Here is a 13,945-nt window from a genome sequence, read left to right on the forward strand (position 1 = left end):
AGGGCTGCTTCTGCTGTGTGAACCTGAACTTGTTAACAGCAACTTACACATATATATATTTTATTGATTTTTTACAGAGAGGAAGGAAGAGGGAGAGAGAGTTAGCAACATCAATGAGAGAGAAACATCGATCAGCTGCCTCCTGCACACCTCCTACTGGGGATGTGCCCACAACCAAGGTACATGCCCTTGATCGGAATCGAACCGGGAACCCTTCAGTCCGCAGGACGACGCTCTATCCACTGAGCCAAACCGGTTAGGGCTGCTTCTCTTTTTTTTTTTTTAAGTTATTTTACTGCACTTGATGGAACATTTGAGTCACTTTTAAAGGTGGAAATGTTTGCAAGTTATTAAATATCTTCATCTAAGTTCAGAGAGAAGTCGTTTCTATAAATTGTCAGATAATGTTTATCCATCACCGACTTTTTAAAACCTTTTTGATATGAAAACATGACATTGTAGAAAGTTTGGAAAATAAAAATTCATTCATGATCCCATCACTCAGTAATTCTCATTTGCATGTCCTTTTCCAGTCATGACTAATTAGCATATATATAATCAAAATGTATCCTCTTTTTACCTGACATATAATGAGCATTTTTTCTGTTTCTACTTGGTCTTTGTAAATATAAGTTCTGATGATGACATAATTTATCTTTTTTATTACTAAATGCTCATGAATTAGCAATTCCTCCATTGTGAGACACCTAGTGGGGGGTTTTCCACTTTTTGATATGATAAAAGCTTTCATGCAAATAAACATTTTCCTTTGAACACTTTATTTTTTATGAAGTGAGACTGCTAAGTGAAAGAATCTGAAGGGCCTAATTCCTTCCCCACCAGGTTTTGAACACAAGACTTGTCCTGGAAAATATCATGGACTAGAGGCCCAGTGCACGGATTCGTGCACCAGTGGGATCCCTCAGCCTGGCCTGCATCGGGCTGATACCAGCTCTTCAACATCCCCTGAGGGGTCCTGGATTGCGAGAGGGCACAGGCCAGGCTGAGGGACCCCCACTGGTACATGATTGGGGCCTGGGAGGGACCATGGAAGGGCTCCAGGGCATGTCTGGCTGTCTCACTCAATCCCAATCAGCCAGACCCCAGCAGCAAGATAACCTACCAGTAGGAGCATTTGCCCCCTGGTGGTCAGTGCACATCATAGCAAGTGGTTGAGTGGCTGTAGCATATCATTAGCATATTATGCTTTGATTGGTTGAACGGCCAACTGGACAACAGGACACTTAGCATATTAAGCTTTTATTATAGGAATTCCCTGAGAAACAAAACCTAGGACAGGGGGCTGCTAGGTGCACCCACATCAGGTCCAGGCACCAGCCAGGAGACACCCTGCTAACTTAGGAGATCACACCTCAGTGTTTAAAAGCATAGATTGCACTCTGGCCTGTTTGACTCAGTGGATAGAGCATCGGCCTGCAGACTACAGGGTCCCAGGTTTGATTCCAGTCAAGGGCATGTCCCTCGGTTGCGGGCTCCTCCCTGCCCTGATTGGGGTGCATGCAGAAGGCCACCAATCCATGTGTCTCTCTCACATCAATATTTCTCTCTCTGTGTCTCTCTCTCCACTTTCTAAAAATCAATGGGAAAATATCCTCAGGTGAGGATTTAAAAAATAAAACAAAATACAGCTTCCTTTAAAAAAAATTTTTTTTTAACTACATTTTACAATTAATGCCCTAACCATTTTGACTCACTGGATAGAGCGTTGGCCTGCGGACTGGAGGGTCCCAGATTCAATTCCGGTCAAGGGCATGTACCTTGGTTGCGGGCACATCCCCAGTGGGGGGGGGGGGGGGGCGTGCAGGAGGCAGCTGATCAGTGTTTCTCTCTCATCGATGTTTCTAACTCTCTATCCCTCTTCCTTCCTCTCTGTAAAAATCAATAAAATATACAAAAGTTGGCAACTTTTTAAAAAATTGCAATTAATCAATGAGATCATAGATTGTGAGAGTAGCCAGGGACCAGAGAGAGCATATGGTTTCATCCTTTCATTTTCTGGTAGCAAAACTCAAAGCCTAACACACAGCAAGGAGAGTTGGCTTATCGATGAGCAAAAATGAATGACCAGCATAACCAGTACTTGGGAAGGGTACTTTGAGATAAGAAAGAAACCCCCACCCTCAATTTCTGTTTGTCTCAGGGTTCCCTGTGGCGGTGGGTAGCCCCTGGGTCTGCTGCTGAGATCGCAGTCTTGGGCTTAGGGACCTCAGGCGTCCCTTCCGCCCAGGGCTCAGGGCTCCTCGGGGAGGCGACACTTCCTACTGAGGGTTGGCCCTCCCGCCCGTCCTGCCAGGCAAGCCGTGACCGGCTCAACGTGAGGTGTTGGATGCCGTTTGTGTAAGCGCTCTGGGGGTCCATCTCTAGTAAGAACCGGAGCAGGATCTTTGCTCTGCAAGACAATGGAGCCCCCACTCCCTCCTCATCTTCATGGTAAGGGATAGCTTTTGAAGAACAGCTTCATTTTTTAATATTTTTTTATTGCTTTCAGAGAGAAAAGGAGAAGGGACAGAGAGAGAGAGAGAGAAAAAAAACATCCATGATGAGAGAGAAGCATGGATCGGCTGCCTCCTGCATGCCCCGCACTGGGAGAGTTGAGCCCACGATCCAGGCATGTGCCCTGACCGGGAATCGAACCTTGACCTCCTGGTTCATAGCTCGACGCTCAACCCCTGAGCACACCGGCCGGGCTCATCCATAACTTTTAATTTAAAAGGTTTCTATCGTTGTTAAACATATCCTGTCTGCACTATTGTATATCTTGCTTTTTTCTGTTTCAGGTATTGGAAGAAATTTCATGTTACCCTGAAAATAATGATGCTAAGGAACTGAAGCGTATTTTAACACAACCTCATTTCATGGTAAGTAACAACCCCCGCAGGACGACAGCCTTCCTGTCAAAGAAGCTCTCCATATTTTTAAACGTTTTATTAATGTGTGTTGGCATTCAGTATTCTATTGGCTTCAGGTGAGCCACTGTGATCACTATAATAAGCTAGTGAGCACCTCTCACTGTACAAAGTGATGATGTTAGTGGCATATGCTCGGTGCCGCACACCACATCCCGTGCTTATTTCTTTTGTAGCTAGAAGCTTGTAGTCTTCTCCTTTTTACAAAAGTTGTTAGCGGTCTTCATAAAACAGCCATCCCCATCAAATGCAACTTATTCCTACAATATCAGACTATTAACGTTATAGTACAAAGTGACGTGTGCATTGCTATCAGTAAACATTTCCAAAAATAATGAATAGTTCTTGTCCTCTCTGAATATCCAGGTAGACGCTTAAAAGACATTTTCATTCAAACATGTACTTGCCTGCTGTCTGCAAGAGGCAGCTGATCAATGCTTCTCTCTCATTGATGTTTCTGATTCTCTATCCCTCTCCCTTCCTCTCTGTAAAAAAAAATCAATAAAATATATAAAAATGCATATACTTATAAGTATATACAGTAATTAAAGGAAGAGTAAATAAGTATAGATTTAAATGATTGATCCTCAGTGTAGGGTGTGCAGGAGGCAGCTGATTCATGGTTCACACTCATCATTGATGTTTCTCTCTCCCTCTCCCTTCCTCTCTGAAATCAGTAAAAATATATTTTAAAAAATAATAAAGTAACTCCCACTTTACTATCATCTCTGCCCCATTATCCTTCCTTTTCTTCATAGTCATGATTACTCTATGGAACTAGAGGCCCGGTGCACAAAATTCATGCATGGGTAGGGTCCCTAACCCTGGCTGGCAATCAGGGCCGATCGGGGCCTTCCTCCCCCTGGCTGCCAGGCCTTCCTTCGCTCCACGCCTCCCCCTGGTGGGCAGTGCATGTCATAGCGAGTGGTTGAACTCCTGGTTAGTTGAATTCCCGAGGGGACAATTTGCATATAAGCCTTTTATTATGTAGGATGATCTTGTTTGTTTACTCCTCACCATCTGTCTCCAGCTCACTTATCTCCTCTCACCCTGTGCTCACGAGAATGGAAGTTCCCTGAGGGCAGGGACCTTGTCCTACTGTCCTCAGTGTCCATGAGTATGTGATATTTTGGAAATTTACATGTTTTATAAGCTATCTTCATCCTTTCGGTTATATAGCAGAGTCACTGTTAACACTATCAGTAAAAGATAGTTGCTCAGTACACCAACTCTGGCACTGTTTCTTTTCAAATCTGTTTCCATTTTAAGCTCTAGAACAAATTTGCCACCCTACTCACAGATGAGTCTTTCCACTAAGTTATTTGAAATTGCATTATGTCAGCCTTCAGACAAGTTAGTTGGGCCCTAGCTGGTTTGGCTCAGTGGATAGCGTGTTGACCTGCAGACAGAAGGGTCCCGGGTTCGATTCCAGTCAAGGGCCTGTACCTTGATTGCAGGCACATCCCCAGCCCAGATCCTGGTCAGAACTCATGCAAGAGGCAACCTCTGTCTCTCCCTCTTGTCTTCCACTCTCTCCAAAAATCAATGGGGGGGGGGGCGGGGAACAGGTTAGTTGGTACTTTCTTATAACATCAGACAATACCTCTAACCCAGGTAATCAACAAACATGTGCATCCATTGATTTACTCATGCATGCTTGCGTTCATTCTTTTTTAAATCATCATGATTATTTGTCATAAAGAAATCAAGGTGCCCAGCCAGTGTGGCTCAGTGGCTGAGTGTTGACCTATAAACCAGGAGGTCAGGGTTCGATTCCTGGTCAGGGCACATGCCCGGGTTGTAGGGCATGCAGGAGGCAGCCAATCCATGATTCTCTCACATCATGGATGTTTCTCTCTCTCCTTCTCCCTTCCTCTCTGAAATCAGTGAAATATATTTTCTAAAGAGACAGGCTATAGCCCTAGGTGGTTTGGCTCAGTGGATAGATCATCGGCCTGCAGACTGAAGGGTCCCAGGTTCGCTTCCGGTCAAGGGCATGTACCTTGGTTGCGGGCACATCCCCAGTAGGGGGTGTGCAGGAGGCAGCTGATGGATGGTTCTCTCTCATCGATGTTTCTAACTCTCTATTCCTCTCCCTTCCTCTCTGTGTAAAATCAATAAAATATATTTTAAAGGAAGATAAAGAGATCAGGGTATAGTTAAATGTAGGTGTAAGGCGCTTTGAGTTCTCTGTAGATGAGACACACCTTTGAGAGGCAGAGTATGTTGTATGTGTGTTTATAGAATCAATTCCTCCTGGAACAGTACTGTTATTAAGATGTCACTTCCTTCCTGGAACACTAGGCCTTACTTCAGACTCACGACGTAGTGGCCCATGAAGTTTACAGCGATGAGGCGCTGAGAGTCACGCCGCCCCCCACGTCCCCCTACCTGAACGGCGACTCCCCGGAGAGCGCCAACGGGGACATGGACATGGAGAACGTGACCCGCGTCCGCCTGGTGCAGTTCCAGAAGAACACAGACGAGCCCATGGTGAGTAGGAAAGAAAGGTCTCAATCTTCCCAAAATGCCAGCGGGAGTGAGAACGCCTGACTCCAGCCTCTACACCTCGGAGGGGGAGAGAAAGGAGGGAATCCGCTTCCAGATCCTCACTTCCCACAGGCCCCCCTGCTGCCCACAGCCCTGTGCTGACATCACACCTAAGACAGGCTGGGTTCTCCTTCCCACCTCTCTTGCACGCCTGTTTCTCTCTCATCATGGATGTTTCTCTCTCTCTCTCCCTCCCTTCCTCTCTGAAATCAATAGAACTAGTTTTTTAAAAGATCCAAAGTATTAAACTGTTTCTAAGTAACTGAACTACATCCCAGGGGGAGAAAAAAGCTTAAGAATATTTAGAAGAATTTAAAAAAAAAAAACCACCAAGCATGTGACAAGATAAAATGGACAATATCTGGCATCTAATCAAAGATTACGAAGCACGTGAAGAAGCAGGAAAGTGTGACCTACCATGTGGAGAATGATCAATCAAAACTGACAGATATTCGATTACCCCCAAGTGGCCTATGGGATTAATGGCAGGTCAGACCTTTCCAAAGAAGATATTAGGAAATGCGAAGACATAGCAATAAAAATTCTGCAAAACAAAAGAGAGGGAGGGAATGGTAAGTGTTTAACATTGTCATAGCAACGCATGGTACCAGGCAGGTGCTAGAAGCAGCACAGGGGACCCTGAACGTGCACGACGGTCTGATCCCTGAGAGTACTCCCCATGATGAAAACTGTAACTCTGCAGGAACTCCAAGCACACACAGGAAGAAAGCAGCACCAAGGTGCATCCTAATCAACCTGCTTAGACCCATGATAAATCGATTTTAAAAATGGAGATTAACAAAATAAGTATCACATACAGGAGAACAAAGAGAAGGAAGATATAAGATTCCTTATCATACAATTTAAAAGAATGTCATGAAAGTACTGAAAGTTTAAAAAACCTCAATTTACAATTCTAAATCCAGCAAAAGTATCTTTCAAAAAATAAAGGTAAGACCTAGCTGGAGTGTTCAGTGGATAGAGCATCAGCTCACAGACTGAAGGGTCCCAGGTTCAATTCCGGTCAAGGGCATGTACTTTGGTTGCAGGCTCAATCCCAGGCCCTGGTCCAGGCTCACGCAGAAGGCAACCAATTGATGTGTCTCTCTCACATGGATGTTTCTCTGTCTCTCCCCCTCCCTAAAATAATATCCTCAGGTGATGATTAACAGAAAGTTTTTGTTTTTAAATATATTTTATTGACTTTTTACAGAGAGGAAAGGAGAGAGATAAGAGTCAGAAACATCGATCAGCGGCCTCCTATACACCCCCTTCTGGGGATGTGCCCACAACCAGAGTACATGCCCTTGACCAGAATCGAACCTGGGACCTTTCAGCCCGCAGGCCGACGCTCTATCCACTGAGCCAAACCTGTCTTAGCAACAGAAAGTTTTTTTAAATAAAGGTAAAATTGCCCTAACCGGTTTGGCTCAGTGGATAGAGCGTCGGCCTGTGGACTGAAAGATTCCAGGTTCAATTCCAGTCAAGGGCATGTACCTTGGTTGTGGGCACATCCCCAGTAGGAGGTGTGCAGGAGGCAGCTGATTGATGTTTCTCTCTCATCGATGTTTCTGACTCTCTATCCCTCTCCCTCTCTATAAAAAAATCAATAAAATATATTTTTAAAAATAAAAATAAAGGTAAAATAAAAACATTTTCAGGTATACCAAAACAATTCAATAGATCTACAGTATAAGAAATGTTAAAGGGCCCTGACCAGTTTGGCTCAGTGGATAGAGCATCAACCTGTGGACTCAAGAGTCCCAGGTTCGATTCCGGTCAAGGGCATGTACCTTGGTTGTGGGCACATCCCCAGGAGGGACTGTGCAGGAGGCAGCTGATCATTGATTCTCTCATTGATGTTTCTAACTCTCTCTTCCTCTCCTTTCCTCTCTGTAAAAAATCCATAAAATATATTTAATAAAATAAAATAAAAATGTTAAAGGGCATCCTTACCATCTAAATCTCTTTCAAAGATAGCTGGCAGTTTTCACAAAACTAATGACATATTTGGGGTTTCTAGCATGTAGGCGTAAAATGTGTAACAAAGCACAAAGGTCAGAAGGAAGGAAGCACAAACAGCCCGTTAGAAGGCAGACTGCGGTGAGTGTACAATGTATGCTAAACCCTCAAGCAGTCAGCAGAGCAACACGATGGGATTATAGCTACTAAGACAACACAGGAGAGAAACGAGAATAAAAAGAAATTAACCCAAAGAAGGCAAGAACATATATTTATACCTCACAGTATCGATAGCCATATTAAGTGTAAATAGTTTAACGTCCCCCAATGCACAAGCAGTGATTGTTCTGTATTGCCTGTAAGAAGTGCCTTCTACATAAAAATGGCGGTAATCAAAAGGAAGCTCGAATGGCTATATTAGCATCAAAGAATACTCTCAATCCACAGGGGGATTAAGTGAGAAATAAAGAACGAAAAGATCCCTGGGAAAATCCCGAAGCACTTGAAAACTAAGTAACATCTCCAAATAAACCATCAGTCAAAGAAGAAGTCAAAGGGAAATTAAAAGTTATTTTGAAGTGGATTAAAATGAAACCACAAGAAGTCAGAATCTGTGGGCTGCAGCTAAAGGAGGACTTAGGGAGTGTAGCTCAAAGCATCTATGTTAGAAAAACAGGAATGTCTGCTGCTGGTGTGGCTCAATGGGTTAAGCCTCGTCCCATGCACCAAGGGGTTGCCGGTTCGATTCCCGGTCAGGGCACAGCTGAGGTGGGGGGCATGTAGGAGGCAGGCAATCAACGACGTTTCTCTCTCTCTAAAATCAATAACATTTTTTAAAAAGAGATAAGATCCTTTTAAAAGAAATGTCAAATCAGTGACCTCAACTATAAGAAAAAAATTAATCTCAAAGTGAGTAATAGAAAATAAATAATAAAGATCAAAGTAGAAATCAATGAAATAAAAAGCAGAAGACAATAGGGGAAAATCAATTAAACAAACATTTTTGAGAGGATCAGACTGATTAGGGGGAAAAGACACTAACTTACTAATGTCATGCATTCAGAAGTGACATTACTACAGACTCTACAGAAACTGAGTCACCCTATACTATTTAAAAATTGAATTTGTAGTTAAAAACCATCCAAGAAAACACCTGGCAAGGTTGTTTCTCTGGTGAATTCTACCAAACATATAAGGAAGAAATAATACCAATTCTGCACAAACTCTTCCCAAAACAATGAAAGGGAAGGAATTCTTCCCAACTTATTTTTTGTTGTTGTTTTTGTTATTATTAGCTAGAATTACCCTGATACGCAAACAAGAGAAAAGCATTACAAGAAAACTACGGACCAGCAACTCTCTTGAATATAGATGCAAAAATGCGAAATGAGTGTCATCTTATAGTAACTCTATTTTTACTTAACTTTTTACAGGGAATCACTTTAAAAATGAACGAGCTAAATCATTGTATTGTTGCAAGAATTATGCATGGCGGCATGATTCACAGGCAAGGTAAGTTTCATGTATGATTCTTTCTCGCTTTTGTCCTATAGCTGCGTGGAGACAGTGTTGTTATGAGCCATATAAGAGATCTGTTAACACGTGATTCATAGAAATGACCCAATGAGGTTATCTTTTGGGTTTAGTCATTTGTTCCTGTTCGCCTGTTCAATGGAGTTTGAATCACTGTTTATATCCTGACTTCGTAGAGACCAGTGGTCGGCAAACTCATTCGTCAGCAGAGCCAAATATCAACAGTACAACGACTGAAATTTCTTTTGAGAGCCACATTTTTTAAACTTAAACTTCTTCTAATGCCACTTCTTCAACATAGACTCTCCCAGGCCATGGTACTTTGTTTAAGAGCCACACTCAAGGGGCCAAAGAGCCACATGTGGCTCGCGAGCTGCGGTTTGCTGACCACTGGTAGAAACCATGAAAGATAAAGCAAAGTACCCTATTGGGCACCAGGATAGATGGGAGACATCCATTCTAGGATATGAGATCCATTCTAGGATATGAGATGTATATATTTAAATGTAATGACAGTTCAAGAATTGCTCTCTCACCCAGCCAGCATGGCTCAGTGGTTGAGCATCCACCTATGAACCAGAAGGTCATGGTTCCATTCCCCACACAGGGCACAGGCCCAGGTTTTGGGCTCGATCCCCAGTGAGGGGTGTACAGGAGGCAGCCCATCAATGATTCTCTCATCATTGATGTTTCTCTCTCTCTCCATTCTTCATTCTCTCAAATAAAGAAAATATTTTTCAAAAAATTTTTAAACTTAAAAAAGAATTGTCTCATTCATCTAGGAATGAGATATACTACTTATAACTTGGGAAATTGGAGTTTGATAAAGAACATAAAGATTCAATGATGCCCTGACCGGTTTGGCTCAGTGGATGGAGCGTCAGCCTGCAGACTGAAGAGTCCCAAGTTCGATTCCGGTTAAGAGCATGTGTCTTGATTGCAGGCACATCCCCAGTAGGGGGAGTGCAGGAGGCAGCTGATCAATGTTTCTAACTCTCCATCCCTCTCCCTCCCTCTCTGTAAAAAATCAATAAAATAATATTTTTTTTAAAGATTCAATGGTAAGGTCAGACTGATGGCTGCTGGAAGGGAGGGGCGTTAGTGGGGCCGAGAGGAAAAAGTAAAGGGATTAAAAGGTATGAATTTATAGACACAAAATAATCACAGATTTAAAATACAGCAATAAGGGAACATAGTCAATAATATTGTAATAACTATGTACAGTGCCAGGGCAAGGTGTATAATTGTCTAATCTCTATGGCTATGCCTGAAACTAATGCAAGATCTTAAAGCTAGTGAACGATGAAGCTGGGATTGGGACCCAGACAGGCTGGATCTAGGAGCTGTACCTTTAACCCAGTATACACACTGCCTATCTCAGAAAACTACCAGATTCCCACCACCAGCTTTCCGAGTGGTGTCTCCCAGCAGATGCGCCTGTGGTAGAGGGTACTGAGGGGCCAAACCTGCCCCTGTTTCTGAAATACTGCCCTTCCAGGCTGAGCCTGATTTGTTTCAGTTGTTTGCATCGCTTGCTTGGGATGGTGACTATATGTCATCGCGTGTCTGTAACCCTGTGACATTTCTCAGGCACACTGCATGTGGGTGATGAGATCAGAGAAATCAACGGCATCAGCGTGGCTAACCAGACCGTGGAGCAGCTGCAGAAGATGCTCGTGAGTAGCCGCAAGTTTCTTTTCCTCAGTCTCAGGCTGGCTTTCGGGCTGCTAGCCTTCTCATTCACACACAAACAAGGGGCCTTCTTTTGCAACCCGAGTCTCACTGGGACCACCGCGGGTATGAACTTGAACTTCCACAACATTCCTGAAAACGGACAGCTAGGAAAATGGTTACAAGCAGTGGGGTTTAGCGGCGTGGGCTTTAGCTCTCTCCTTTCCTCTTTATCTGCTGGGTTTGTCCTCCAGCAGCTGTTGAAAGCAAACCTTCCCAGCTGTGTGTAACAGCTGGCTTCTCGGTGACCTCCGTCTGCTGGCACAGCCACGTCAAACCCCTTTCCTGCCTGGCTGAGTCACCGCCAGTGGTGGGCTTTCTCCACAGCACGGGGAGGAAAGTTCAAGTAGATCAGGTCATTTCTGTCCCTGCCCCCCAAAGTCTGTGTGCGGGGCAGGGTTGGGGTTTTAAAAAGGGTGTTGGGGGCGTGGGCAGAATGGCAGGCCTTGGTGAGCAGACCTTCCCACTGCAGCATAGTGAATATCTATTATGAATATTGATTAAGTGTGAAATACCTATTATGAGTATTGATTAAATGTGAATGAAATAAGCACACATACTTACTCTAGTAAATACCAAGGTCAAATCCTATATAATAAAAAGCTGATATGCAAATCGACCGGCAGAATGACTGGTTGCTGTGATGCACACTGACCACCAGGGGGCAGACGCTCAATACAGGAGCTGCCCCCTGGTGGTCAGTGCACCAGAAACTGGACTCACGGCTGGTGAGCGCAGTGGTGGTGGTGGGAGCCACTCCTGCCTCCACGGCAGTCAGACAACCCTGACCCCAGCGCCCGCGAGCACTCCCGGACTGCCAGAGGGCACAGGGCAGGCTGAGGGACCCCCTGAGTGCATTAATTTCATGCTCCGGGCCTCTAGTTATGAAATAAAAAGTAAATTTTATGACATGTAGCGTCATGCTGGAGCCTGCCAAACATAATTTTTAAGTATTTACTTTTTCGATTACCCAGTTCACTTTCTATTCACTTTTTTTAGTCTTTATTGTTGAAAGCATTACCTATGTGCCCTTTTTCCCCACTGATCCCCTCCAGGTCCCCCTTCGCCCCCCACTGTCTTTGGTTCATCACCTCCTACCCACCCTCCCCCGCCTTCCCTCTGTGATTCCTACTTTGGAAAGACAGGTCACTTAGTGTGTTTTGTATTCATGTCTGTGAAAGGGTCAGGGTCGGGGTCAGGATCAGAGTCAGGGCTCTGCTGTATGGCCCAGGCCCATAGCTGCACCATGAGCTCAGTAACCTGGTTTCAGTCCAGGCCCAGCGCTCGCAGCTGCCTCGCCTTCCCTGCCCTCACATGTTCTGAGCTGCTTCTTACATGTTTCCTGTGCAACATGGTTTGCTAAGCGGCTTTCCTTTCTTCCTCCAGCGGGAAATGCGGGGGAGTATCACCTTCAAGATCGTGCCCAGCTACCGCACTCAGTCATCGTCCTGTGAGGTAATGGCTCCCCCATCCCCCCCCCCCCCCCGCTCCCCTGGGCCCCTCACTCTGTCTGCTCCTGGCTGAATGTCCTGGCTTTCTGGGGAACCGTTTCTGCCTATGCTGTTGATCACTGCACACCAATTTTACAACCAAGATAACGGAACAGAGCAGGTCCCCTCCACCTACTCAGCCCTGCCTCCCCGGGGACTTCCACTTGAACTTCCTGCAGGCCGGAGTCGAAGCAAAACAGAGAAGCTCCCAATAGCGGCATAGCCGCCATAGAGCCAGAGCAGGCCTGTGAGGAAAGAATGGGTTGCGGTGATGTTTCCAGGAAATACAGGCACTTCCCTCGCTGAGAAGCCACACAGATAGCTTTGTTCTTCTTTCCAAGAATCTAGAGGCGTCTCTTTCGGTGTCAGGACAGGCGGTCACGCCCTGGGCCGGGACAGGAGGGGCGTGAGGACCGTAGCTGATGCTATTAGAGGAATGGGGGCTTTTGCAAGCTTCTGTGAAATTGCATGCATGGGGGAGGGCAGGCCATCGGTGAGCAAGCGGCCCCGGGTCCTATCTGCACTGGGCCTTCAGCCTATAGAGAGCTCACTGCCCAGCCTGTCTCGTCCAGTTCCGTGTTGGTGACTAAACGCGATCCCAACATCTCTCCCTTTTCTATTTGGAATGCAAACTGGCATCAGGGGTGTCCCCTTTGGCTCTGGGGTTATTTCCGAAGCCTGTTCTTCCCTGTGCATCCTCCACATGTGTGCACCTTCCACATGTGTGTGTGTGCACAGCCACAGGAAGCACACATGCCAGCACCCCTTTCTGAGCCCAACAGGGAGCAGGGGGAGCTCGTGCAGGGACTGGGCTCTGCACTCAGGCCGCGTTGCAGGAGGCATGACCGTGACCCTGCCGCTCTCCAGCAAGGCTGTCCATCTCACAGGCCACCCCCGAAGCCCGCTGTGCCTCTAAGCCTGGTGAGGAGCCGCATCTGGCTGTGTAGCTCGGTCAAGTGCGTGTGGAGCGAGCCAGGCGGTGGGGGTTTCTGTTCATCTCAGGTCTTGAGCTCCTCTCGGTGGCTTTTTCTGGAACTTCAGTGAAGACTGTTTTCACAGCAAATGCAGAACTGCTCTGCAGGGCGTGTCGTTGTGAGGTCGGTTGCCTAGCACCCAACCTGCTGGGCAAGAGATTCGGTCACTTTTTGATCTTCTGAAACCCCAGATGGTCCTGACTGTCTCTTATCATTGGAGAAAGTTAGTAAACACTATGGATTTTTGTCTGTTCTGGCTGATTCCCCAGAAGACAGTTATTAAGATCCCTTAGGTTTCTCTTGTGCGTTTTAAGTGCTTGAACTAGGTTTGGGATGGGGCCAGTATGACACGTGCATTCTATGCTCTTACGTAAGAAGTGCCCCCTTGGACCTGCTGTCTCTGTGGCCGGTCAGCAAAAGAATGGTCCCCTCCCCGCCCCAGCTGGGGCCGTACTTCCGAAAGGAAGGCCCTCCGGCCACCTGCCTCAGTTTCTCCCTGACGTTCAAGAAGGTTCATCTAAGGGGTCTCATTATTTATTTTATTTTAGGAGAAGATTCTATTTTTTTAATTGATGTCAGAGAGGAAGAAAGAGAGATAGAAACACCCATGATGAGAGAGAATCATGGATCAGCTGCCTCCTGCACACCCCCCATTGGGGATGGAGCCTGCCACCCGGGCATGTGCCCTGACCGGGAATCGAACCCTGACCTCCTGGTTCCTAGGTTGATGTTCAACCCCTGAGCCACACCGGCTGGGCCAGAAGTTTTCTTTAAATCT

At 45.7% G+C, this 13,945-nt stretch overlaps 1 protein-coding gene across 18 annotated transcripts in view; it reads left to right on the top strand.

The window, feature by feature from the left end:
• The window catches only part of CASK (calcium/calmodulin dependent serine protein kinase), a 226,416-nt gene that overhangs the window by 185,436 nt on the left and 27,035 nt on the right, over positions 1–13,945 (top strand). For all 18 annotated transcript variants that reach the window (XM_045570438.1, XM_045570441.1, XM_045570443.1 and 15 more), the window contains 5 exons: positions 2,799–2,879; positions 5,232–5,420; positions 8,873–8,951; positions 10,563–10,648; positions 12,090–12,158. In XM_045570438.1, coding sequence (XP_045426394.1) covers positions 2,799–2,879; positions 5,232–5,420; positions 8,873–8,951; positions 10,563–10,648; positions 12,090–12,158 — 504 coding nt within the window. The remainder of the gene's footprint in view (positions 1–2,798; positions 2,880–5,231; positions 5,421–8,872; positions 8,952–10,562; positions 10,649–12,089; positions 12,159–13,945) is intronic.

Source organism: Pipistrellus kuhlii, unplaced genomic scaffold (genome assembly GCF_014108245.1).
Source record: "Pipistrellus kuhlii isolate mPipKuh1 unplaced genomic scaffold, mPipKuh1.p scaffold_m20_p_32, whole genome shotgun sequence".
Classification (NCBI taxonomy): Eukaryota; Metazoa; Chordata; class Mammalia; order Chiroptera; family Vespertilionidae; genus Pipistrellus; species Pipistrellus kuhlii.